Source organism: Ixodes scapularis, unplaced genomic scaffold (assembly GCF_016920785.2).
Source record: "Ixodes scapularis isolate PalLabHiFi unplaced genomic scaffold, ASM1692078v2 PGA_scaffold9__187_contigs__length_104089568, whole genome shotgun sequence".
Classification (NCBI taxonomy): Eukaryota; Metazoa; Arthropoda; class Arachnida; order Ixodida; family Ixodidae; genus Ixodes; species Ixodes scapularis.
Genome location: NW_024609884.1, coordinates 52207342 through 52234740, shown reverse-complemented (window position 1 = coordinate 52234740; position 27399 = coordinate 52207342). Strand labels below are relative to the sequence as shown.

Genomic DNA, 27399 nt, shown 5'->3' with positions numbered 1-27399 from the left:
TATTATCAGCCATAGTTGATCCTCTAGAGTCAGACTGAAAGTTAGGCACCAGCTAACGCATCAGCAGAAGGAGGCAGGGATGGAAGAGAGAACCCCTCTTTTATCTATGGAGTTAGATTGAACTGCCAGTTGCGAGTGAGCGCTTGTCTGTCGTGTTTGTTCTCCACTTTGTCCTCTTCGTTTGTGAATTTTTCAACCAGAATGAATACTTCCCATCTAGCCCAGTTTTCAACCCTTCTACCTCTCAACCTCCCTTTGGCCGGTATTTTTTAACGGAAGCTTCAAAAGTTGGTCGTAGCATTAAGACATGTAAGTTTAAAATAACTTTAGCTATGTAAAATCAGAACATCAAGATTTAGCTGTTCATACGAGGTATGACAATTTTACCCGACAGGTAATTAACGTAATAGAGATAGGAATTAGTAATCTTAAAACGTGTTGTATTGTAGATCGCACGCCTGTCTTACACCTTGTGCAGGAAACACTAGAAGGATTCAGTCGTTGAATTATAATTAAAAGTTTGGAACCAATTGAGAAAGATAATTAGTTTTACGCACAGCTGATTAGCCCCACTTTACCCTTTTTTCGTTTCTTGGTTTTAAGCATCAGTAATTATATTAAAACAAGGAAAACCATTTATGCCACAAAATAGTGCCATAGATGGGAAAATATTCATACTTATGGTAGCATCCCCATCAAACATGTGAAGCACGATTGTCTTTTTTTTTGGTGGGGGGGGGGGGGGGGGGGGGGGGAGAATCCATATGTCGCTTTAATTCGGGATTTTGGTTTTGCGAAGCACGGTTTATTGGACACCTCTGTTGAAAACAAAATGATCCGTTTTTTTTTTTTTCGTTTGTTTTGTTTTGTTATTGCTTCTCACCAGCTTGTCTCAGAAAAAAACTTGAAGGAAAACTAGAACTCGTATATTAAAAAGTAAACTAAAAATGCTAAGCATTCCGTTTTTACAGATCTCAGCGCCGTAACAGTTGGCCTGTTACCAGACCACCGCTCATAACAAGGCGCTATTATTAACGCCGCCGTCAAAACAAAAGGCCAAAGTCTTGAACACAATGCGTGAGGGGAGCGTCAAAAGCCAACATTAAAATGAACCGAAATAATCGTCGGAACTGGGCATGCCCAATTTTTCGACAACCACGCTAACTGTACTGTATCCATGAAACAGCGAGACTTCTGGCGGTCTTCCCAAAGCTGCTTGATCTAAAGCATGGCTTGTCTCGCTGCTTGAGTGTGAAGAAACTTGGCAAGAACCTCAAATGCAGGGATTTTAATTTAGATTTCTGTGCTCAGTAAGAGGCCACAACACGCTTGCACACTACCGGCTCAGAATAATAACAATGACGTTGAAGCTCTACGCTAAATGAAGATTATGTTGCAGGTGCCAAGTATACAGTCTTCACCTTATTGTGCTCCTGCAAGCTCATAATATTTTTTTTGTTGTTTTTTTTACGTGAAGTTTATTGTTATCTGGTGATCATACCACTAGCCGCGGTCCAATGACTGAAACCTGCAACTAACTACCAAAACGTACCTTGTAGAGTAAAAACAATAACAAAAAGGTGGAAAAGCTGGGGCCACGAGCTCAACGTATTTATTAGGAACGGATATTCTAAGAATGAACATAGCATGCCGTTTCGCAAGTCCTCGCCAGGATTCCTACCGTTCGGCAGCTCCTTCGATAACTGCCGCCAGAACTTCGAGTTTGCAATGCTAATTGGATCATAAATATATAGGCAGCATTCGCAGAGCAATTCCCAAAAATGTAGAAAACTAATCATTCGAGTAGACATAGCGCACTTGCTTGTCAAGATAGGACCTCGAGCTCCAAGCTTGACAATCAGCAGCACTGTATCTTAGGAAGTGACTCTAAAGCAATAGCGCTTTTGCTTTTAGAGTTAATTCGTTATCAACTTAACGGTTTTCCGCTCAGTGACATTGCAAATGACAGCCGCATTTCTCTAAAATTGGTCACGAGGGACGGCCAGAGGCTCCTAAGGCCGCACGCCACGATCACTATAAGCACGTAAGAAACGTCGCGCAATCCAAGCGTAGAGTAGTGTTTAAATCATATCTTAATATGAGTATCGAAAGATAATAAAAAAAAGAGTAGCGATTTTAAAAACGGTGTTTTTGACCCGCACCGCCGCCGGAGCAGCTGCACTTCTTTGTAGGACAACAGAAAATCTCGCTTTGCGAGTGTGCGCTCTGTTAACAGGGTGTGCCAAATGGCCTTCTTTAATTAGCTGTAGTGTTCCTTGCTCCCTACGCTTGACGCTGCCAAACGCCGTTCTTCTTTCCGCGAGTTACCCGCCTGAGGGTGTGGGCCTTCACGCCCGTCCAGACAAGTCGTCCATAAAAGAACTGTGGAAAGGGAAAGCATGGGGACAAAAGAGCGTAGCTCCGTGGAGCTCGAAACATTTCCGCGCCGCGCTGTTCTTTGGGACCCGGAATAGCCCTTGAAATGCCCGAGAGATGTAACGCTTCTTAGCGCATTAAATCTTCCAAGCGTTCGTAATAACAAAAGCCGGAAGTAAAAAAAAAAAAAAAAAAAGGAATGTACGAGGCACATTCAGAGAGTAAGTTCCGTTTGAGCGTGCGTTCCGCGAGAGTATTCCGTTTTGCATCGCGCATGCGCAGTTTTGTCCCTCCCCCCCCCCCCCCCCTATTAGTCACACGTCCTGACGCAATTCCGTGACACTGTGAATGTTTGCGGTGTTTGATTTTCATTAGTATTTCTGTTTAAATTAATCAAACAGCCTGCCGAACCCGAAGTCCAGTCTGTCATAATACATTTTAATGCCACAAATGACGGATTATGTAGACTATGAACGATCCATCGAAAGACTGGCAAAATATATATACCAAACGTAGTAGCGAAAAAATGCTGCGCAGTTGAGCTTAAATATTTAAAGATGGCAACATATAGTTCATGAATCATGATGCATTGCCGATCAGTGGGTTTTCTTTATGAAAGATTTGGTAGAGCAAGCGAATAAAAATATTTCTGGAGAACCAACGCCGCACTTCTTCAGATCTTGCAAAGGTTCGAAATCATCGCTTCGCGAAATAATTCAAAAACTCTTCGGTGGCACAACGTTTCTTCACGGGGAGAGTCAAGATATGTTGGCTCGAGACTTCGGCGACAGACTTCTATGAGCTGGTTATCCAAACACTTGTACCACGATGTGAAAAAGGCCTTAATGACCAAGGGAATTACGTGGAATCGAAGATTAAGGTATACGCAGAATTCATTGAAAACAAAGCATTTTAGAAACATGGTTGACTAAAATTGTTATTTTAAGACGGAACTTGGTTTCAGGATGCGCCTGGTCATCGAAGAAACGCCGTATTTCTAAAGTTTAGTTCTGCATTATTTATTGTAGCAGTCCAGTAAACGATTTGAATATTCGGGTTGTTTTCGATAAACGCGGGCCTCTGCGAATGGATACTGCGCGGCACAGTTAGCCCGAGCACAATTCCAGTGCTTTCTCGCATTTTAATAGGTAAGAGTATTGACGGACATCAAATTTTACCGCCTGAATTGGTGCACTGGATAAGCAATTTCCGCCACTATTAGTTTTGACGACAGCGCTTCACTAACGTGATAGAATTGCAACAAAAACCGGCGATCGCTTGTTCGTTGCTAACTGAACCGCCCTCTGTACCTAAAGGCTCGTTCCCACAGTTGCGTGGACTGCGTTGCGCTGCGTTGCATCGTGCAGCACAGCACCTCCCCATTGGCTCATCGTAGGTGTTGCCATGGTAACAACTCGACGCGAGCAGTCTTAACGCAGTCAAACGCAACTGTGTGAACGAGCCTTTAAGCTTTGATATGTAATACCGAGCTTGTGTCATCTCTTTATCTGTTGCTATGCTTTATGCTTCCACCCCTACCGCCACCATAAGCAGTATTTTAAGACGTACCCATACTGGCTAAGATGTTCCTATGTTAAGCTGTCTGGTCTTGAAAATGGACTTATTCGCTCAAAATAAAATTTAAAAAAGGACTATGTTTTTGCAGTGCTTCGCCACAGACTGTACGTCAATATGAATCAGCATTGCTTGTGTTCTATGAAGGCTATATTTCGGCGTATTTTTGACACGTCGAGCACGCTACTACTCAGCAGGTCGCCGCTTCTGCTTTGCTCTCTCCTCTTGAGTATTTTCCTTCCTCTTTCGAGAAACTGTGAAGCCTCGAATCACGCTAGTAAAGACTGCGGCAAGTCCGGTGAGAGCCTCGTCTCGCATCCTGCACATGTACGCGTGATCAGGGGATGAGAACGGTACGAGAACCTCACTCTCCCACGCTTGTGCACGCGTTTCAATAGGACGTTCGAAAAGTGGTGGGAAGAGGAGGGATTTAGGAAAACGCTACCGCACTTAACCTGACATTGAAAAATTTTGTCTGGGCTGCTCGACGTGAACATGTCAGATCGCGTCACGCATGCACTGTGAGAACTATTTTTTGCATCGTCATGGGTCCAGCCTTCCCAGTAAAACTCAGTGAGTGACTGTGCTCTGCAGAGTAACCTCTTGTTGACTGCTTCACGCTTCTCCGACAAATGTATCTTGATTCTCCCTCGCCAAGTTGTTGGTACAGAAAGAGGTTAGTCAGCTCGTCAAAAAGACACAGAACCATGAATTTGACATCCTAACCACGCTTCCATCTAGCTTTTCTTGTATCATCGGAAACATGCGAGCAGGGCTGGCGCACCTGCTATAATCTTTTATGCTAGTTCCGAGCTATTGCGAGAGCATCATGTGATGAAGCAGCGAGAGCTCACTACGAACTGCGTTGTTTCTTCGAATCGTTGTTGAGGTTATGCGTAATATGCGATGCAGGATACTTTCACAACAATCCGAATAAGCTGAGGCGCAGGAAAGTCGCCAACAATTAAGATATAAATATTGCACCCGAGCCGCGTCGCTATGCTTGAGGCGTCGCAAAGGCTTGTTTACGCGTCCACGTGATGTGATGTATTTAATGGAAAGCGCCGAGATGGCCCAAAATAATTGTGGTGACGGGCATGCTCGTTTAGCCACGATCTACGTCTCCAGTCCTGCATCTCGTTCTCCTCGGCCCGCTCCTATGCTCCTTCGTGAAGTTTGCCTCATAAAAACCGGCGATATATCCAGGAGCTATTCTGGGAACCTGCTAATTGCGGCACCTTCGGCGGCTTTTGTAAACAAGCGCGTCACTGTTTCGAGTCGCCAATGTTCGCCGCTGAAAGCCATCGAAACCCTACATCATAGTCACGGGGCGCCCAGGGAAGTAAGAACTGCATCGTGGAGGTGCATAGGTACGCGTCTGTAAACTCGTGTATTCTTTCGGCGCGTAAATGAAGGACGAGGCAACAGTGCTGTCTCAGCGAACGAATCCATGAAGAACAGCCCAGTTAGGGCGAGTGCCAGGGGAGGACCCTACTGCCAGCGTGCATGTGTAGTGGCGCGACATAACGGCCTTCGCCTTGGCAGAGATCCGTGGCACCATGAGACGCCCGAGTCGAGAAGACTGATTATCTGTTTGCCCTCTGAAACGCTGATGGAAAGGCTGCAACAGCTGGCAGGGATCCGCGAAGGGAAACCCGTTCACATGCTGATGTCTGGCATCAAAGGTGAGCTTTCAGGTATGTTTGTGCTTCGCGTTGCAGGTCCGTTGAAAAATGGTCTTTAGATTGCTATCGTTTTCGGTCTGCCCCCGCGGGTTTCGGGTTGTGACGTCCACGAGATGTCAGAACTCACTGAAAATAGCCCGGCTCACGTAACGACACATGCGCGCTATTCCCTATGCATTGTGCTATAATGAGGACTCGAACACGTGCTATTTCAGGGACCCATGAAAACACAACAACCCCAACGTTTTCTTGGCCTGGATCCCCTGTTGTCGTTTATATCGACCCCGTGTTTTCTAGAGCTCCAGTCTAACCCTCAACAGAGAAGTCGATTCACGATATTTGAGGGCTTATAAGCCAACCCAATGTCATCGAAAGGTCAGATTGGGTATCATTCCTCGCGAGGACTGGCTCAGATGAACGAACATTACAATTGGGCGTCTTGGATCTGTTTTACTCTCCCGGTACGGTTTACGATATGATGATAGCCGCTACACACGGTGCATTAGGAGTTTCGAACGGTGACGCTCGCTCGCTGCGCCGTCAGACGAAGTCGTCGTCAATAGGTGGTGCCAATTAACATAGACAGTTCATACTAAGTTGGAAATTAAGCAGATTATGTTTGCGTTTTTAGTACACTTAACTGCTTACAAAAATCTTTTTCACCTTGATTATTGTTTAATATATCGAGAACCGATCGACCAGGACGTATCTATCCATGCCGTAGCCAACGTGGTCTATTCACGTGACGAGGGGGCTGGCTAGGTGCCACGAATTAACTCAAGATGCTTAGGGAACAAGCTTGCAACTTTTCTGTGAAGCTTCCGTTATAATTATGCATGGTAGCGCTAACCAGAATCTTACTTATGATTCACACTAACTCTTTAGGTCACCATGACGTCATCTCAATAAAGCCATAAAAGACTCCGCTCAAAATGAACTTAATCTCCCATCATCCAGCATTCAAGTTAAGAAATCTTAGTAGCAACTGAAGTTCATAAAAACTTTTAAAAACAATAAGATGCACGTGTATTCTGACGTGATATGCTGAATAAAAGCGGATCTAAAAAAAGCCGAAGCAAGAATGACTGTAAATGGTAGAAAAGAAAAAAAAAAAATCCCTCTGACATCGATTGAACGAATCGTTACACCACAATGGGTAAGCATAGTGCCAGTTTAAGTCACCTAAGTAGAATTCCTAACGTTTTAAGCATTACGAAGGACTGTTACTAATTTTGTAAGCTTTACATTTGACCATTGTGTGTAGATTGTTGGTTAAAGACGCCGTGACAAAGCGCGACACAGTGAGCGCGAACAAACGATCGTCGGTGTTTTGTCTTTCTCTCACAACCAAAACGCAATCACCAAAACTGCTAGTGTAGTTGAATATGCTCATCTGGGGTACCGGCTGATGACATGAGATGAAATTTGATGGTCGTAAATAGCGTGTTTTAGAAAAACTGGAAAAAACGGCCGATGTTCCGTTCATGCAAATTGTGTCACGCAGTGTACTTACATGGAGGTGCTCAGCCTGGAGGCATTGAGTCCAGACTATGTATAGTGTTCCAGTTCGTGTACTTTTTGTGCACATCGTGCGTTTGTTTAGCCTCCAATGCGCCCACGTGCTTTTGCCCCCCCCCCCCCCCCCCCCCCCCCGATCTCAGCCAGTCACGGTGCACGCTTGACTGTCCCGTCATGGTGCGTTCCGTGCGCTTTCTCGATGTTGCCCTGTGATTGGCGTGCCCCTCCTTGCGTTCTGCTGCCTCCAAATACGCTTTTTGCTTTTTGGAACACTTGCTCGCCGTGTAGTCACCGTCAGTGTTCATGCTTGTTGCTACGCGATTCGACCTCGGCGTTCTGATTGGCTAAATGCCTGAACCTCACAGCCTGCAGAGTGGTAATAAAGATCGGAAATCGGTGCTGGGCCCGATGTTATTTCTTGTCCATGTCATTCATCACGCATCGGCGAATATTTCCTCCTACGTCATTGTTATCTGATGTCTGTGCCGTCTGCCGACCAGTTAAACATGCGTTGAACTGCTGTGAGCTGAAAAATAAACTTGGACAAAACGTTCAGATAAAACAAACCCTTGCGGGCGTTCTTCACGAGAAGGCAGAACGTGCGTTGCATTGTTTGCATTGTAAACAGTTCCCCGAACAAGCTGCTCTTGAATATCGGTATTTAAAAGTGTGTCTTACTTTGTCCTCGCGTTAGCGAGCACCGAAACATTGATTTTGCAACTGATAAAGCTTGTAAAGTTTTAGGTTCTGTGTCTATCACTCATAAAGTATTTCCCCAACATCCACGAGATTAGCTATGTAAAAGTGGAGTTAGGAAGGTCCTAGCGTATGCTTGCTCAGTGTCGGACCCACTAAACGCTACTGATAAGAATAAACTCGAAAGAAGTTTAAAACTTAGGGGCTCGATATGTCTTGGGAAATTGCGTTCGGAAAGCCAGCATAGAAAGTTTAAAGCCACGCCTACTATATTGGTAGTCTTTTAAAGTGTGACAAAAACAAAAACAAAAAAAAAAAAACTTGCGGCTGAAGTCATTTTATAACATCTAACACCAGTTGGAATGCAGCGTGCACATCCCAGCGTGGTCATGATGAGCATACAGTCTAAAATAAAGTATCTCATTCTACTTTCCTGGACTCGGAAATAGCCAATCACGGCGAACAAAATAAGAATTCAAGGGAATGACAAAACTCAAACTACATTTAGCGCCCCATCCCCTAGCAGGGAATCTCAGTTGACGTTTGCCTTGTCCGCATTGTCCCTGCGCACATCGCATCTTTCAGACGGAATCATATTGAGAGCTTTGTCATTAGCTGGGGACTTTCAATTGTTTGTAGTGATTGACTGTTGTTCTGTAAAAAAGTAAACACGAACATATATATGGGTGATTTCATCTCAACTCAGGCACGAATTTGGGTCGAATTTTTAATTTTTGTAAAACAAAATACGTGTTCTCGGGCAATTCCTATAATAAAAGAATACGCAAACGGCGAGTTGGGATCTTTTGTTCTCAAGTTATGGACCGTTGAAGCGGCCAAGGGTGAAACTGCTGACGTTTTTCCAGCATATCGAAGGTGGCATGTTTCGCTCCATCCTTTTTCCCTCATTTTTACGCTACATCAATATAACTTTTTGAGAACACTCTCGAGATATGCTTTTTTATGCTAATTAAGCGTCTAGGTTATAAAATCCTCAATGTTTTTTTTTTTTATTTGTCAAACCGCCTCTCTGCGACGATATTCAACGAAGTTCAGCGAGCTGTGCTGTGTGACCTAATCAACATATTTTTATTACCTTTACATCACCGTAAAGCTACAATTAAGCTCTTTCTTTTGAGGATAATTTGAATATTTTGCGCTGTATATGTAATGCGGAACATGTGCATGAAAAATGAACATTTTGAAAAACTAGATAGCTTAAAATCAATTTTCTAAAAAAAAAAAAAAAAATCTCCTTTTATTTCTTTTATTTTTTATTCACAGTTAGGTAATATAGTAGTCTATCAGGAATTACCAACAGAAATTGTAATATATTGCTTGTATGGCCGCTAATAAGACTCGAATCTCGTGCAATGGACGTTTTAAACAGGACTTCGGAGAGGCGCTGTGCTGAGCAGAATTTTGGCCTATGTAAGGTTTTCTATTTATCGCTAGCAGTTATCTCAATATCCAACCAAAACATTAATAAAATTTGGAGTATTGCACTTAAAAAACGTATAAAAGTTCATCCACAAGTGCGGGCACAGCGCTTACTTCCTCCCGATTCCGGGGAGTGCAGATCGTTAGAGAATTCCTCTGGGGCCTTTTGCTTTCGGCTTTGAGTTTGAAATACTGAACTTGATATGTAATTCTCATATTTTCTTATGTCAAACAGATATACAGTGCATATACATATGTACGATTTAGTGCACACACGGACTCTTTTCTAAAATGACGAGCATTTCGTAGCGTGTAAGGCTTGAAATGTCTTAGTCATGTGTTTAGGTTTCATTTCTATTTTCAGTGATTCATGCCGGGTTGCTTAGATGTTTCCCTCTTGACTTAAGTTTGACCGGGACTCTAGATGGTACGTATCCTCTCCATCAATACACAAGGCGAAGCTCACACACCTTGCAAATCACCCCAGTGCCAAGTAAATAAACATTGTTAGGATAAATATTGTTGCTTGACTGGTTTTTGCGCTGATATTGAGGTAAGTGCTAACATTAAATAGAAAACCTTACATACGTCAAAATTCTGCCCAGCTGAGCGTCTACGCGAAGTCCCGTTCAAAACTCTCGTAGCACGAGATTCGAGTCCTAATAGCGGCCATACAAACAATATATTACAATTTTTGTTGGTAGCTAGCTCCTGACAGACTACTATATTACCTAACTGTGAATAAAAAGGAAATAAATAAAAGTTATTTTTTTTTTGAAAATTGACTTCAAACTTGCAAGTGTTATCTAAATATTCGTTTTTCAGGCAAAGTTTCCGCGTTATATGTTTAGCACAAAATATCCCCCCCCCCCAAACTATACTCGAAAGAACGAACTTAATTGGAGCTTTACGGTGATGTAGAGATCATAACAATGTATTGATTAGGTCACACTGCACACACAGCTTCCTGAACTTCGTCAAATATTGTTGCAGAGAGGCGGTTTGACAATTCAAAAACAAACATTAAAGATATTATGACCTAGACGCTTTATTAGCATAACTTGCCGTTTGCATCTTCTTTTATTAAAGGAATTTACAGGTAGGTACTAAAAATTTCAAAGGAGCTAATTATGAGTTAGCGTATTTTTGTGAGTCACTTGTATTACTGGGCGACAAGTGAACAAAAACCAAAATGTCAGCTTTTATAGCCGCCATACAAACAAAATTGTACATTTTGCGTTTATTTTACTTTACTAAGTACTGCAATAGATAGCTAGAAAGAAACAGTTAGCCAAATAAAAGGTAGGCTTTTTTTTTAGAAAGTCGACCTCCAATTCGTAAAATGTTTTAAATGGTCCTTGCTTTACGAGCAAATACTGCCCATTCTCGTTTCGACATAACATTAAATTTGCTATCATTGGACGGAGTATACTCTAAGCTTTCTGAAAATACTAAATATGTTAAGACACCTCATATAGGTTACACGAAAGAGCTGGTAAACTTGGACAATTATCGTCAAAAACGTCATATTGGCAAATCTTCTAAAATATATTTTATATAAATAATTGCGTTAAAATTATTTATCGGAGAATACGTGTGTTCACAAGTATCTATTCAAAAAATAAGAGGCGCCAATTTTGGGTTAGTTTATTTTTTCGAGTAAGTTGATTTACTAACAAAACAGTCAAATAAAATCAGACTTCAAGCTTTCCTAGCTGCCATACAAACAAAGTATGAACCGGTCTTAACCCACTGGCTGGCTGCCGTGGCCTTGGCATAGTGTACATACGGTGCTTTGACATATAGGCGAAACGCCACCCACCCTCTCGAGACGGGTGTAAATAATTTGAACGGGTGCATTTGCAATGCCATTCATGAGAAATAAGTTCGTAGCTTCACAGACAAGCCTCAGTGTACTTTGTGCTTGTTTCCGCTCTATTGAACATATCGTATAAATATATAGTTGGTTCATTCCTATAGGAATGAAGGTGATACCGCTGAGGTGTATTATTTCAAAACACTCTAAGAAATGCCTGCGTGTTTACTTACCCGCAAAACACTCGAAGAGCCAATCCCTGCGATCTACGAAATCAGCTCAGCGAATGATGAGGCGGAACATCCATTTAGGCCTGAAAATGAAGTCTGGGCTGTGGCATTACGCAACGCAAAGCGTCATACTTGCATTGCGTAATGTCACAGTCACGGTGCGTGCAGCCACTCCAAAAAAAGCCCGTGCGTCTGCTTTCCCGCAGAACACTCGGAGAGCCAATCACCGCACCTTACGGAGGCAGCTCAGCGAATGACAATGCCGAAACATGTTTAGACCAAAAAACGCACTCTGAGTTGTGACATTAATCAATGCAAGCGTGACGTTTTGCATTGCTTAATGTCAACTCAGACTGCGTTTTTTCGTCTAAACATATGTTTCGGCGTTGTCATTCGCTGAGCTGCCTCCGTAAGTTGCGCTGATTGGCTCTCCGAGTGTTGTGCGTGAAAGTAGACGCACAGACATTTTTTTAGAGTGTACCAAATTTCGAGGTCAAAACAGATGGTCTGCTTCATCATTCGCTGAGCTGATTTCGTAGATCGTAGAGATTGACTCTTCGAGTGTTTTGGCGGGTATGTAGACGCGCAGGGCATTTCTTAGAGTGAAGCACACAATACATTTCCCGCAGTTTGTCCCAATCTTTGTAAGCATGATATTCTTAAACTATGCGCGTATTATGTACCTAAATGAAGCTCGTAGTACCTTATCAATTATTTTTTTTCCCTATTGTGAATGCAGAAGCGGTGCTGCTTCCCATTTGATTTCCACGAAGCAGAAAGGGATTTTTTGTTTCCACTACAGAAACGGCGCCACATCTTGAGAATGCTATTAAAATATATTCTAAGGACCCATCCGCAGGCTTCACATTTTAAAGTCACGGTGCGTGCAGCCATATTTTAAAATGCTCTAATCCTCGTAACGCAACGTCGTTTAGGATAGGACGCCTCATCACTCACATTAGAACACGTCACAGACGACGACGAAGGATCAATACATGGAAACACTTAAGAACAGCAATTTCTCAAGCAAAGCGGAACTCGAATTTAAACAAGCCGAACTCGAATTTGAACCGAACAACCAATAGTACATATTTAGTTTCACTACTAGATAATTTTTATACTGCCAGGATACTTTCATTTGGAATTCTCGTCAGCGTTTAGAATGAAGTGAGGCGCTCGGGCAGTGTTCTATTGAACCCACAAACTGACTTATTAAAACTGCCTACTGGCGTTTGCCGATAACCAGCTAATTTAAATAGCCAGATATAAACTCCCTCATAAATGTACTGAAACCAAATAAGGCGGGAGCAACTGAACGCTCGTCAAGTTGGCAATGACACAAATACAGATCTAAAAAAAACGTCTTTTTTTGTAGCTTTGAAACTATAATGTACCCGTTATTTCATTCGTGATATTGTTATAAGGTTTATTTACAACCTTAAAAAATTTCGAACTGTCCTTTATCGCGTCAACCAGCACCATTAGGATGAGAGCAAGCAACTTATTTGTAGTGCATTCGTGATCGAGCTCAACCTTGAATGCAGTCTGTAAGTGGAGCAGTTGCTGTCAGCCATTCAAAAATGATAAGAGCGCGCGAGTGACACGCTCTTGGAAAGTCTCCCATTGGCATCCTATTCTCCGGTCGAGCCCAGAACTTGGCAGAAGCACGTGAAGATTCCTCCATGGCAGACACCCACGGCGGCTTTGCTCCCGAACACTCGGGCTTACACCGCATTCGAGGCGTTTCAAGGCTTCCGGCGCCGTCTGCAGCGAAACCGTGAGTAACTGCGGCACCTTTTCACTCTAAGGTACTCAAAAAAACGTCCCTTGTATTCCTTTTAGCCTTCGCCAATACACCGAGGCTCGTGTTTTTCTGCCGAAAAACAAAATAAAACACTTTCGCGGCTACTTTCCCGCAGACCAGTCGTAAACAAATAAATAGTATACGAATAAAGCCCGCGATTTATAATCTCTTTCACCATAGGTAAAAGCGCAGTCGGACGAGAATACGTACACACGCGGACACGCATACTAAAAGTGCAAGGTCACGACACAGTCACGGCGGTTGGTTCGTTTGGCTGATTATACGAGACGCAAAAGAAAAATGCGTATGCTCTGATGGTTCCAATTTTGCCTCTCTTTGATTGGTCCCTAGGCTCGTAGCGTCGGCTTCGCGCTGACCTAAGGTGAAAGGAAGTATACGGCGAGCAAGCGAGCAAGTGTTCGAAAATGCGTATTCGGCTCATCGGAACGCTTCAAGAAGGAGCACGCCAATCAAAGGGCGATACAGAGACCGCGCATGGAGTGAGCGATGACGAGGCAGTCAAGCGCGCGCCGTGACTGGTTCAGGTCGGGGGCAGAGCCGTGTATAGAGAGAGTTTGGTCAACGGGAGCACTCTAAAAAAATGCCGGAATATCTGTTTAGACCAAAAAACGCTGTCTGAGTTGTGACATTAAGCAATGCAAAACGTCACGCTTTCAATGCTTAATGTCACAACTCAGTCTGCGTTTTTTGGTCTAAACAAAAAGATGTTTCGGCATCGTCATTCGCTAAGCTGCCTCCATAAGTTGCGCTGATTGGCTCTCCGGTTGTTGTGCTTGAAAGTAGACGCACAGAGCTTTTTTAGAGTGAGGAACGGGCAGAGCCAGGGCGTGCACCAGACGCAGATAGAGGGCTTGACGTGCTCTCTTGGCCAACCAGAAGCCGAAAAGAATCCCCTAGCGGTGCTAGCCAGAAACAGTTTTAATCATAAGTACAGGATGTCACAAAAAAAAAATTTGCAGTTTTTTTTTTTTTTTTTTTTTTTTTTCACCGCAAAAATAAACTAGGCATCGTCGAGCGCTCATTCTCCGCCCAAAGGCTGGAGGTCACAACCAGATGCTAAAGTTTCAGCCCGATTCGATACTTTTTTCAAAAGTTAAGTGATTTTCTTAAAATTTCAATGGGAAAATAGAGCCCATTTTTGTCTGTTTTCGGTTTCTAGTGCCCATAGAGCCCCCCCGTATTCGAAAACTCTGTCGGACGCCATTTTCCCATTGATATTTTCAGAAAATCACTTATAACTTTTGATTAAGGTATCGGATCGGGCTGAACCTTTGGCATCTGGTTGTGACCTCTAGCGCTATCTTTGGGCGGAGAATGAGCGTTCGGCGGTGCCTAGTTTATCTTGGCGGTAAAAAAACCCTGTAAATTTTTTTTTGTGACACCCTGCATATGTTTTTAATAAGCATGTGAGAGTTAAATGTAATACCCTTCATGGTTGAAAATAGGGTGCACGTGATGTTTCGATTATGATGAGGCAGCGAGATATAAGAAACGAATGTGCCACTCGAACTCTGTTTTGCTTGAACGGAGTGTGACCGCCCGTACGGCAGATTCCCGGCCCTCGGCGCAATCGGCATACGGATTATGTCGATCGTTCCGCTAGTCACGCTCTTCCACCATGATTTTGGATTACCGTGATTGAAACATCAAGTGCATCATATTTTCAGACACCGAGAGTTACTCCGACGCAATTTACTGATTTCGTTTCTCGCGACCACCGCCAGGGTATTATTTACGGCTTCTGGTTGGCCACATTCGAATTTGTGAAGACGCCCTGGAACACGCCCAGTACGCTTTCAGCCAGTGGCGTCTCCTCATTTGACTCTTTTCCAATGAATGAATGGCCAAACTCTCTGTATATGCGGCTTTGGTCGGGAAGAAACAAAAGCACGTGTGCGCATTTGGAGGGTAAACAAACCCACATGGTGCGCAAGCAGCAGACCGAATCGCTCGCCGTATAGTACTCAGTATAACATCTGACTTCAAATTTAGGCCGAAATCCTTTTTCGTCAAGCCGTCTCCATGGATTACAGTGGTTGGCTTTGCAACTTGTTCGGGGAAAGTAAGCGAATGGGTATTCTTTTTAAAGTGTCTTGTTTTAGACAATTTTGGTGGCAAAACTTCTCACCCGCACACTTCCTCGATGCCCACGCGGAAGGCCAACCCTTGAGACCGACTGAGGGTGCCCGTGAAGGTCGATGCTGAAGAGTGTTTGAAGCTAGAAGTACGCTCTTCCGTTGGGGCAGTGAGCACGTGAAACGTCGGGTTCACTGACCCAGCACACACCCCTTTTCTGAGTCGAGGAGTTCTTTGGGGAAAAGGGTGGGGGTTGCTTTATTTGAGAAGGATCCTCCATACATCTTATTGACGCGGCTGGACGTAGGCAAAAGACCAGTTTTAGAGGGATGCAAAGCAAGCTCGTCCGTCATTGTTTCTCTGGGCTCTACCGGATGAGCTATGGGCAAGGTTCCAGAACAGGAAGACGGACTGCCTCCGACAGATACACTGTCATTTTGACAACGAAAAGTTGAACCACGGTTGCTTGACGATTTTTATTGCTTTAAGCGGGAACCGGAAAGGCAAACGGCCATGGTTGAAGACTCTGTAGAAACCTTATTCTGACCCACAAATAAATCCCGAATGAGCCACAAAATAAATAAATTTTCCACTGCCTTTAAAAATTATGAGTAAGCAGAAGTACTAATCCCGATGTCCTGATTTACATATACTTTTTTCGCCTTTCTAAATGAATGTCACCGAATGTTATAGTTGCCATCATTAGACTAAACGTAAGATAACGTTCATAAGCATTGATTCCCATGGTGCTTCGCTGCCACCAATTCTCTCAATATCTGACTGTTCGACCACGCCTGAGTGTTTTTCGTAGCTGAAGAAATTTCTGCATTATACATGTATACAGCTTCGAAGAGATGTCTTTATTATGACGGTATTATACAGCTTGCACCACGTGTCAGCAAAATTCTTTATGGTCAGCAGGAACTTCAAGATGCTAACGCAATGTGTAAAATGATTGGTAAAGCTTGAAACTTAAAGTAGGTAAATTTAACTTGAAAATGAACCTCTGAGGCTTCCAAGGGGTAGGTTTTTAAGCCCTTCCTACAACTTTCACTGCCGTCGTGATTAAAGTTGAGACCATTCTGTGGTAATTCATCTGTTGATTGTAAAACTGTTAACAAGTATCTACGAAGAGTACGGACTATACCAGAAACACAGGTTGGTCTGATATGAGCCCGTATTACAATGCAAGCCCCCAGGAACATGCCCTGAAGAAGAATGTTGATGTGCTGGTAATCAACCACATAACCTCAAAAAGTAGGACATTGCTGTTCATCATGTGTGCAGCCTGAGATAAAGGTCTTTGGGAAAAACACATCGCCTGTTGCGATGCTTTTGGATATATTCAAGCGCTTCAGAAAAAGCAAAGTTCCACTACCAAACATGTCGCCGTGTTAACGCACATTGGAAGTTCTCTCTATAGTGTTGTAAACTGCATGAGTAAGCGCCTGTTTCGAAGAGTCACGATGACACAAATGGCACGAAACCAGAGACAGTCTCAATAAATTGCATAGATACTTTCTGGCTCAAAACATTTTCATATCGGCATTATAATCTGCATGAAGCTGTGCTTTTATAATTTGTTTCCAACATCTTCATGGGCAGAAAACGAGTAGAAAACGAAGAGAAGGGTGGAATATAACTTGGACAAGGACACAGGAGTTCACTGTGAATTTTCAAAGAACATTATTATCAAAAGAAGACCTCCTCGAAAGAATGACAGCCGACACTTTGTTAATAAAAAACGTCTGCACGGTCCCGGGGAAGCGAATTATTTTAGCGAAATGTCGGTTGCTGTCATTACTTCTTTTTACGAAGTTACGATACACTCTAAAAAATGTCTGTGCGTCTACTTTCACGTACAATACTCGGAGAGCCAATCAGCGCAACTTACGGAGGCAGCTCAGCGAATGACGATGCGGAAACATATGCTTAGACCGAAAAACGCAGTCTGAGTTGTGACATTAAGCAATGCAAAACGTCACGCTTTCATTGCTTAATGTCACAACTCAGACTGCGTTTTTTGGTCTAAACATATGATTCGGCATCGTCATTCGCTGAGCTGCCTCAGTAAGTTGCGGTGATTGGCTCGCCGAGTGTTGTGCGGGAAAGTGGACGCGCAGAATTTCTTTAGAGTGTACCTCCGTGCGTTTCCGAGAGCACGGGGTACAGCAACATCAAAGCGAGTGAAAGTATCACACAATTCTTGTTGCGCACCATTATGTCGCCACATGGCCAGCAGCAGATGTTCGTCGTAACAGCTGACGAGTTTACAGGCGAACGTCCTAATTCTAAACTTAAACTGTTGGCAAAAAGAAGAACAGTGGGTGGGAAGTCGCGAAGTGGACCGGATGACGAGGGGATGGAGTTAAAAATATATCAAACGACAGCTGGTTAATTGGATATGTTGCCAAGGGATGGCGCCACTGCTCCTGCACCTCGCGGGAAAACCTTTCTGTGCTCGTCTCTTTCACTGTTATACCAGTGCTATTTCAAGACCGTCAAGACAAGTTCCCTCTTTTTTTTAATTTTGATTTGACCCTCCAGACAGAGGCGCACCGGGGAAAACATCGGTAATGGGCAGCCGACTGTTGTCTGGATTAGAGCCACTGGAATGTTCAAGAGTCGTTTCGGAACCGCGCTGCGGCGGTGAAACTGACGGCGAGCCCACTCTTGGTAGGGCAAACGGGCCGGTAGTACTTTTCGTACGGGCTACTTGATAGAACGTTAAAGAAAGGCAGGGCGGAGCTTATTGTGTTCATACTTCGTGATTCTTTCTTCGGCGAAATTTAGTGGCTGATGGCTGATACCACAATCTCATTGGCTGCAAGCGATAATGAGATGCACGGGACACAACACACTCTAAAAAAAGACCGTGCTTTTGTTTTCCGGCACAACACTCGGAGAGCCAATCACCGCAACTTACAGAGGCAGCTCTGCGAATGACGATGCGAAAACATATGTTTAGACCAAAAAACGTAGTCTGAGTTTTGACATTAATCAATGCAAAACGTCACGCTTGCATTGCTTAATGTCACAACTCAGACTGCGTTTTTTGGCCTAAACATATGTTTCGGCATCGTCATTCGCTGAGCTGCCTCCGTAAGAATATTTAGAAATCCCCTCAATTAGGTATGGCTGGGATCCTTTACAGTGTTAATTTTATGTCAAATCTGTCATTTACTTGCCATCCCAATGTAAGTACTGGGAGTTCTGAGGCTACAGTCTATAAATATAGCTAGATTAAATTTAACAGAACTCTTGAGTGGGCAATTAGGAACAAAAACCTTCGTGAGTCCAGCTGAAGTTTTGTTTAAACATGGTGTAACAGCAGTAAAAGGCGTGGAGAAAGGCGCAAAAACTCTTAACATTCAATTAAAAAATATTCTGCCGAAACCGCTATTCATTTCCAATTTGCTTCGAACCCAAAATTCATTATTTGCCCATGCCAAACGAAGAGTTATCGGTTTTTGTGCGAACGGCGCTCACATCAATCGTAATGAATAGGTAGTGCTAGTCGTCGTGATCGGTTAGTGTAGCTATGCGCTCCGCTTAGCTGCTCTTTGGACAGCAGCAGATTAAATACGAGCGAGGGCAGTGTGAGACACATTCAGCACAAAAGTGTCCGTTTGATGTCGATCTCGCGACACTTACGTTACCGAGATTGAAACCCTCTATAAAGTGGCCAAAAACATATTTTTACGTCAAACACAGACCGAAGACGCCATCGGTACTCCTAATAGGTTAATTGAGACATCTACAAAATTGCTGGCGTATGGTTGTCCAATAAATAAATAAATAACTGCACAAGCCCAGTTCTTGTGTAGGCATAACACTTTAGGCTCCCAACGCTCCAACAACTGCAGTTTTTTTCTACGAGCTAACTTTCGAATATATTGTATAAAACTTTCTGACATAAAAGCTAAAAAATATCTGCTCCAAAAGTGGAGATTTCTGCTCCAAAACCTGTTTTTTCCTGCTACAAGAGCTGGTCCAAATCACCACTTGTCAGTTCCACCACTGCTCTTTCTAACACCTGCACCGTCACACAGTCAGCGCTTCAAAGAATGTCGCAACTTGTAGGAAGCTCTTATCTAGGGATTTCAGGTAGTTATTCGCATTTAAAGAGCACCCTGACGCTACGTTTTCATGTGCCTCCCTCCGATGCTTTAAATGACACAGGCCGTGGATTTCGCCGTATTGCCAAGTTATACGTCCACGGCTCCCTGGCCTACCCAGTATTTCTTGATTCAGCCGCCTGGTCAAGCGGCGAACCACCGAGGCGAGAGCTCACGTTAGAACAATGAATCCGCCAGTTTCTGGCCTACCCACTGTTTTTTTTCTCCGGCCCCTCGATAGCGCAACACCAAAGAGCGTTGCAGGTTCCCTATAGATATTAAGACGTGACGAAATTTTGGGGTTTTAAACATCGGTATTTCGAGCTCTCTTCTTGTGGTACTGCGCACGATGAAGCAAAGCATGGAGGTAGCAATGAAATAATTTTCGGCGAAAGAACCGGCAGGACCGGAGGACTTCAATATGGTGATTAAACTAATCTTATTTCTCGTACTGTAACAAAACAGCATTGTATACACTGGTCCTTCGATTGATTAGTGCAGAGCGAGAGAGAAGGCATCGAGCTTACCGAGGGTTCAGCAGCAGCAGCAGCGCCGGAGCTCGAAGAGTCCTTGTAAGAGAACGAGCTCTTGGACGCCACGAAGCTGGCAGCGCCCAGGTCACTCGACTCCACGGAGCTGCTTATCTTCGTGCTGCTGTACCTCACGGAGGAAGTCGACTCGTCGACGTCAAACGACGATTTCGAAGCGAGTTTCGATCTCTTCGTTGCGTAGCTCTCCTTGTCGTCGTCTTTGCTCAGCCGCCTCAGGGCCCTGGACGTCGCGCTTTCGCCCGTTTCGCCCAGGATGCTGGACGCGAGCGAAGACTTGCGGCTGCTGCTTTCGAAAGAATCGGCGCTCGTGAGGCCGTAGGGCCTCCTCGAGACGGTCGCCGATCCAAAGTCGTCGTCGTTTCGGGAGTTGAGCCGGGAGGTGCGGACCGTGCTGCTGCGAATCCTTGAGCTCGAACCAATGTCGTCGTCGTCCAGGGCTGAAAGGCGCGAACTCCGGCGCACCGTGGACATGGAGGAGTAGCTGCCACCCTCGTCTCCGTACGACGTGGTGCGCATCGTGCGCCGAGTTGACGACAGGCTGCTGGCGCTGCTCACGTCCGTGTCCATGAGCGACGAGCTTCGGGCCGATGACCTGGCGAAGCTGTCGTCCGAGATGCCTGCAGTCAGAAAGACCGTCACCGAGCTGCACGTCCGAAAGGAGGCCTGTGAGCCACGCCAGTCGAGCGGGAGGCTCACGGCGGGGAACGACGCTAACTTCGCTCTTCCTTCGCGTCACAGTGCGCTGCGCGACGCAACACTGGGCGCACACACGGATTCGACGCGTTTTCCCAATTCTATTCACCTGCAGTATGGACAGGCACTAACATTTACCGAATTAGCATTTTCCGTCTACATAGTAATTGTTTATTTTTATTCCAACCTTTCAATTCGAAAAACACGAAGTAAACTAACTATTAATGCTTGGTGCTAACTGTGTCGCGGTGGGTATTTGACTGGGGGGAGCGGAAGTGGAAGGAGAAGTCTGCAAGGATGCCCGGATCTGTTGTCTTGACCTAAGATTTGTTATGTCGCCAAAACCTATCATGAGGTCTTCATAAAAAAATAAAAAAAAAAGATAATACATGTCAATTTTTTATGTAAAAAGAAAATCGAGCGCAGTGGAGGCTACGAGCCACCCCGGCCAATCCAGCACTGTGAACGTAACACGTGCTTCCGCACCCCGTGCATCGCCATGCCCCCCCCCCCCCCCCCCCCCCCCGAATGTCGTGTGACACTCACGCGGCATTGGATCGGTGTCAGTGGCTCGCAGCGCCCTCTACGGCACTGTTGTCACGTTTGTACATGGGCTTCACTTTCGCCCAGTAGAAAAAATACATATTTTTCCCCAAAAAATAATATGTAGCCTCAAAATCAGTTCTTTTGAGTGTAGGTATCACACGCAAGCATCTCTAAATGTAAAGAACGCTGCAAACCAAATAAGAAAAAGAAGAGAAAAAAAAAAGAACCACCGAAAAAAAGAGAGCTTAAATATGCACGACTGATCATATAGATCTTTGCCAAATTCGCCTTCTGCGCGCTACCATCGTTGTCTGCTGGGCTGTGCAACGCCTTCTGAGCATGCACTGTTGCTCTGCTGAGCGGTATATCAGACGCTGCGCATGTGTACACAGCTCAGTGACTCGGCATTTTTCGCCTTGCGATGTAAAGGTCTATAGGCAACCTTGCCAGGAAGTGTTGTAAGAACTTCCGCAAGAGTTGTTTTGTTTACATTGTTAGTTAAGCAAAAGCTATGTTATCATAATCATTATTCTTCCTGCTTGGAAAACTTTTATCCTACTTCAAATTTTAATAGTAAAATATTGAAGCTAGGAAAAAAAACAAAAAAACTTGGGATACTAAATGGGATAATAATTGTCTTTGCAGAATCTTTATAACGTCAAACAGAAACTGAAAACGTATACATAATCTTTAGTTTAAATTCAAACGGTTTTTTTTTTTTTTTTTTTAAGGGGATGCGATATAGATGGTTTCACCATGCTTTCGTCGGGCCTGGAGGACTTTAGATGAGGGGATAACCGCCACGATAAGTTGAATAGTTTAATTAATCCGTTAATTAACGTTTAATTATTAATTTTAGGGGCCATGATGTAATTTCAGTATTGAGGGCTTTGACTTGAAGGACACACCAATTTAAAGACTTCGCAAAAATGTGATGTTTTTTTTTTAGATATAAATCGTATAATTTTTTTCCCCCGATTTAAAAGGTGCGTTTAAAAAACAGCGCCACAATCCTTGCCCACAATGACGCTTGGAAGAGTGACCTAGTCGTTGCAGTCACGTCGACACTTGTGTCGTCTGCGCGTCCATCAAAGACACGCTGCCAAGATAGTGACGGCATGATTGAAGAAGCTACGTCGCTCTTCCGAGCGGCATTGTTACGACGCTCTTCTTGAGTGAAATGTTTAAATTGGGCGAAAAACCTAAAAAAAAATTAACCGAGTAATATCTAAGAGAAAAACGTTTTCCCTAATGTTTTAAATTGAATGCTGAAATACAACATGACCACTAAGCCCAATTATTACATACATAATTAACACATTTTAGCTAATTAGCCAACTTACCGTGATGAGCATCTCGTCGTATAATGTCCGCCGAGCCTGATAAATACATGGTGAAGACAGCACTCGTCTAACTCTCACGTCATTAAAACAACAACAACAAAAAAAAGATATGTTCAAATTAAAATCAAACATATTAATGAAAGTTATACACTCTAAAAAAAGCCCGTGAGTCTGCTTTCCCGCACAACACTCGGGGAGCCAATCAGCGCAACTTACGGAGGCAGCTCAGCGAATGACGATGCCGAAACATATGTTTAGACCAAAACACGCAGTCTGAGTTGTGACATTAAGGAATGCAAGCGTGACGTTTAGCATTGCTTAATGTCACAACTCAGACTTCGTTTTTTGGTCTAAACATATGTTTCGGCATCGTCATTCGCTGAGCTGCTTCCGTAAGTTGTGGTGATTGGCTATCCGAGCGTTGTGCGTGAAAGTAGACGCACCAACTTTTTTTAGTGTGGGAGCAAATCAGGCATTGTTAACGAAAAAAACAACAAAAAACGACAAACTGCGAGAACTAGCATGGCTCCTCGTCCCGTCTGTTTTCCTTGATGTTCTGTTCAAACATCGTAGAATTTGTGTTGTTTCTCTTTAACATTAAGATTTACGCAGAGGCTGTCCTCGTGGCTGGAGAGTGCAGAGCGCATCACAACTGCCACCGTGTTTCAGGTATCTACAACCATCAGTTTTTTTTTTGTTTTTTTTGTTTCTGTTTTCTTTTTTTTTTTTTTTATATCGTTTTAAACAGTCACTAAGACACAATGATTTCGAGCATAGTTTCAGCTGCAATATGTGTTGTTGTTGTTGTTTTCACTGATCCCGTGCTGCAGCTGCGTTATTTGAACGCGGAGACTGGATAGGATTGCTTTGAATTCTTCTGGCTGGATCTCTATCTCAAACCAATAAAGAAAAAACTGAAATATTTGTTTCGACGGTGTCAAAATTATTTTTTTTAAATTTCCACGTTTCTCTTGGTCCCTTGAAGATACGCTTTTTCCCGCAATATGGGTAAATTTTCCTGCGGTTTGGTAACATTGCTCTGCGCTTCATCGTCAGGTTACACGGTTACACGGTTACACGGTCGACGCACAGCCGCAGACTTTGCGCTACCGAAGCCGAGCCCCACACAGTGGCAAGAACGTAAATGAGGCAAACACCGAGCTCTTTTTCCTTGGGAGTAACTCCATTTCAACCAACTCCTCCGTAGAAAAAAAAAAAATCTTTAATTAAAATTACAATTTTATATTACTCCCACTAAAAATAGTTGAACCAACGTAATTGAATAGCCATTATTGAAACACTACCCGAACAGAGCAGACCTGCGGACATGTTTTTGAATTGTGGGTGGGAAACCTGCCGTTTCATTTTAATGAGATGTGCTAACGGTTACTCTGAAATCCGTTTTCCTTCCTCCACGGCTACGACAACGCAACTTGTACGTTTTGGGAAAAACTGAAGCACGCTTCAAGGGGAAGCTGAAGAGGTCCTTGAATTCGAACAAACGGTAAAAGTTGTAATGTAGACACCTTAAAAATTATGTCTCAAGATTTATTTCGAACTTAGCAGTAGGAGGGTCGTAATTGACAATCAAAGTTTCGACGTAGACCCGCCCGTTGCGGCGCGCCGACGATTGGAACGCCCGAGAGCGGAGAGAAAGAAAAACTAGCAAAAGTGACGTCATTATCGGTTGGCGTCAGATGACCCTTGCTCGCCACTAAACTCGCTCGCGGAGGCCGTCAATGACGTCACGTTGCTCTGGAGAGATAACAGGCGACAGAGAGGATCGTCGCATGCCCAGCGGCAATCGCTGCGCGTAATTTTCAAAATAAACGCCGGTTTGCGATTACTTCTCTACTCTAAGAAATGCCTGCGCGTCTACTTACCCGCAAAGCACTCGAAGAGCCAATCTCTGCAATCTACGAAGTCAGCTCAGGGAATGACGAGGCGGAATATCTGTTTCGACCTCAAAATTAAGTCTGCGCTGTGGCCTCACGCAATGCCAAGCGTCATGCTTGCATTGCGTAATGCCGCAACGCCGACTTAATCTTTAAGCAGTGAGAGAGTGCAGGCGAGCTGGTAATTAATCGACATCTTGTAAACCCTGAGATGGGGAACGACAAACGATAACGATTGTTGTGTTCGTCCGTTTTTTTATCGTTCCTCATGTGAGGGTTTACAAGATGTCGATTAATTTTTGGGTCGAGACGGATATTCCGCCTCATCATTCGCTGAGCTGATTTCGTAGATCGCAGAGATTGGCTCTTTGAGTGTTTTGCGGGTAAGCAGACGCAGAGGTACTTCTTAGAGTGTATGCTCAAGGTAAGTGCGATAACTGAATTCACCGAACAAAAAGCTACACAAGTGCGCTCCTAACTGCGACTTCTTTGCAAAATGCTTCAGTTTCTTTTTAAGCCCGCCTAGAAGAACCTTCTGTTCTCCGAGAGCCTTGGTTGTAGGATTGTTTTGAGCTGTTTGGCCAACCTTGCAACAATCCAAGTACTCGAGATCGTAATGCACTGCGTGACACAGTCATCGCAATTACGACGCCGGCGCTCAGTTTTGGTTCACTCAAACTGGTTAACCTAAGACGCCCAGCCTTACCGTGATGCTGATGAAAGGACTCTTTCGATCGCAATCCTTGCAAGAAAATAGGAGTAAATACTGATGATCGCGTTTTTATAATGAGTGATTGCTTCGCTTTCTGTGCATGTGTTATTGTGATCCTCGTATGATTGAACGCTTTTTTTTTTAGACTATATACTCTTCAAGATACCTCATATTTCAAATCGATAGCTCGTGTACGATCCGTGGAGCCGATTCACAATAGCTATGGCTTTATTGCACGCTATTAAAAGCAATATGCACTTCCTTTTTTATATACATCAAAAAGTTCGTAAATCTATTGGTCTCCTTTGTAAAAATCGCGATGTCTTTCCAACAGGTGTTAAATTACTTTTATATTATTCTTTGATTTACACTCACTACTTGTATTGCATTTAGTTTGGGGCCAAACAACGATACAAAATATAACAAAACTACTGCTAACTCAAAAGAGGGTTCTTCGAATTATCGCAAATGTACCCTTCTTGCACCCTTCTCGGGAGCTCTTTCTTAAACATAACGTTATTCCTATTGACCACTTGTACCAATTACGCCTGCTGGTGATGTATAATATGGCATTAAAACAATATTTTTTTTCCTTTTCGCACTGTCGGGCTTAGCAAAACTAGACCATAAATATGTCACGTCACGGCGAAATTTGGAGCGTTTCAATACCCCGTACGAATTACGGCTTTACATCATTAAAATACGCATTACCATCTTTACTTAATAAAGTCGAAGCTAATGGTATCAGCATCTATGGGACATCCAATCGGATGTTGGCAAAAATCATATTACAGACAGCATAATTTGTACCTTTAGTGCCTGGAGATTTTGTATCTGTGGTGAAACTTGTTTCTACTTTAAAAATATTTGTTTTTATGCATTCAAGCTGAGTGCAACAATGTAATTCTCGTGATTGTGTTTTAGTGCCCATTTTTGTGTTCGTTTGCGTTGTGATTACAATGCTGCTTTCCCCGCCAAAGTGTGTTAGAGCGCCAGGACCTTGTCAAGCTGCAACCGCAGCTTTTTGTCCTGACGTCCTCCCTTTTTGTACCAACCAGAATGGGAAATAAAATGCATTATTATTATTATATATTTACATGCGCTCTAACCGAAACTATCCTTGTGCTCGAATGCGCTTATGTGCGGCACCCAGACAGGCAGTAAACGTTTGTGCCAATCATTCGTTTATTTTAGCAGCATGCGAAAACCACCCGATCTTGTGTTCATGCTGTCGCGCAGCGTGCATGTGGATTCGTGTTTACTTTTCCTTCAGCTTTATTATCGGCATCAGGAACCGTAAACTCTAAAAAATGCCTGCGCGTCTACTTACCCGCAAGATATTCGAAGAGCCAATCACTGCGATCTACGAAATTAACTCAGCGAGTGATGAGGCGGAACATCTGTTTCGACCTCAAAATTAAGTCTGGGCTGTGGCATTACGCAATGCAAGGATGACGCTTTGTATTGCGTAATGCCACAGCGCAGACTTCGTTTTTTTTTTGTTTTTTTTTTTTTAAACGGATGTTTTGCGTCATCATTCGCTGAGCTGATTTCGTTGATAGCAGAGATTGGCTCTTCGAGTATTTTGCGGGTAAGTAGACGCGGAGGCCTTTTTTTAGTGTAGTGAACATTGGAAGAACGCAGAAACACTCTAAAACAAGCCCGTGAGTCTGCTTTCCCGCACAACACTCGGAGAGCCAATCAGCGCAACTTGCGGAGGCAGCTCAGCGAATGACGATGCCGAAACATAAGTTTAGACCAAAAAACGCAGTCTGAGTTGTGACATTAAGCAATGCAAAACGTCACGCTTGCATTGCTTAATGTCACAACTCAGACTGCGTTTTTTGGTCTAAACAGATGTTTCGGCATCGTCCTTCGCTGAGCTGCCTCCGTAAGTTGCGCTGATTGGTTCTCCGAGTGTTATGCGTGGAAGTAGACGCACAGACTTTTTTTAGAGTGAAGGCAGCCTGGTGTGGGCACTTGACGAAATTACTCTTCAATACTAGATAGCCAGAGCGCCGTTTTCTCGGTCTCTTCAAATTCGCTCAAAGTGACAACACTCAGCAACTTTGTACCAAAGAGATTAACGCTGCCATTTACATGAAAAGAGCTAGATTACACCGAGTGATAATTGAAGTCGAATATACGAGGGCTGTTTTTTTTTTGTTTTTTTTTTCAGCTGCCATTGTACTAAGTAAAATTTAAAAAAATAACAGAACAAGAGTTGTGGAAAGCTTTTCTTAATATACACGCAATGTAGATACATACTCTAGCCACTTTTTCACATGATCACCTCACACATTT

The 27399-nt window shown here is 43.7% G+C and overlaps 1 protein-coding gene across 2 annotated transcripts in view; it reads right to left on the bottom strand.

The window, feature by feature from the left end:
- Positions 1 to 27399, bottom strand: part of LOC8043039 (obscurin) — a 228802-nt gene that overhangs the window by 148257 nt on the left and 53146 nt on the right. For both annotated transcript variants that reach the window (XM_040216617.2, XM_040216616.3), the window contains exon 3: positions 19883 to 20523. In XM_040216617.2, the coding sequence (XP_040072551.1) occupies positions 19883 to 20523 (641 nt within the window). The remainder of the gene's footprint in view (positions 1 to 19882; positions 20524 to 27399) is intronic.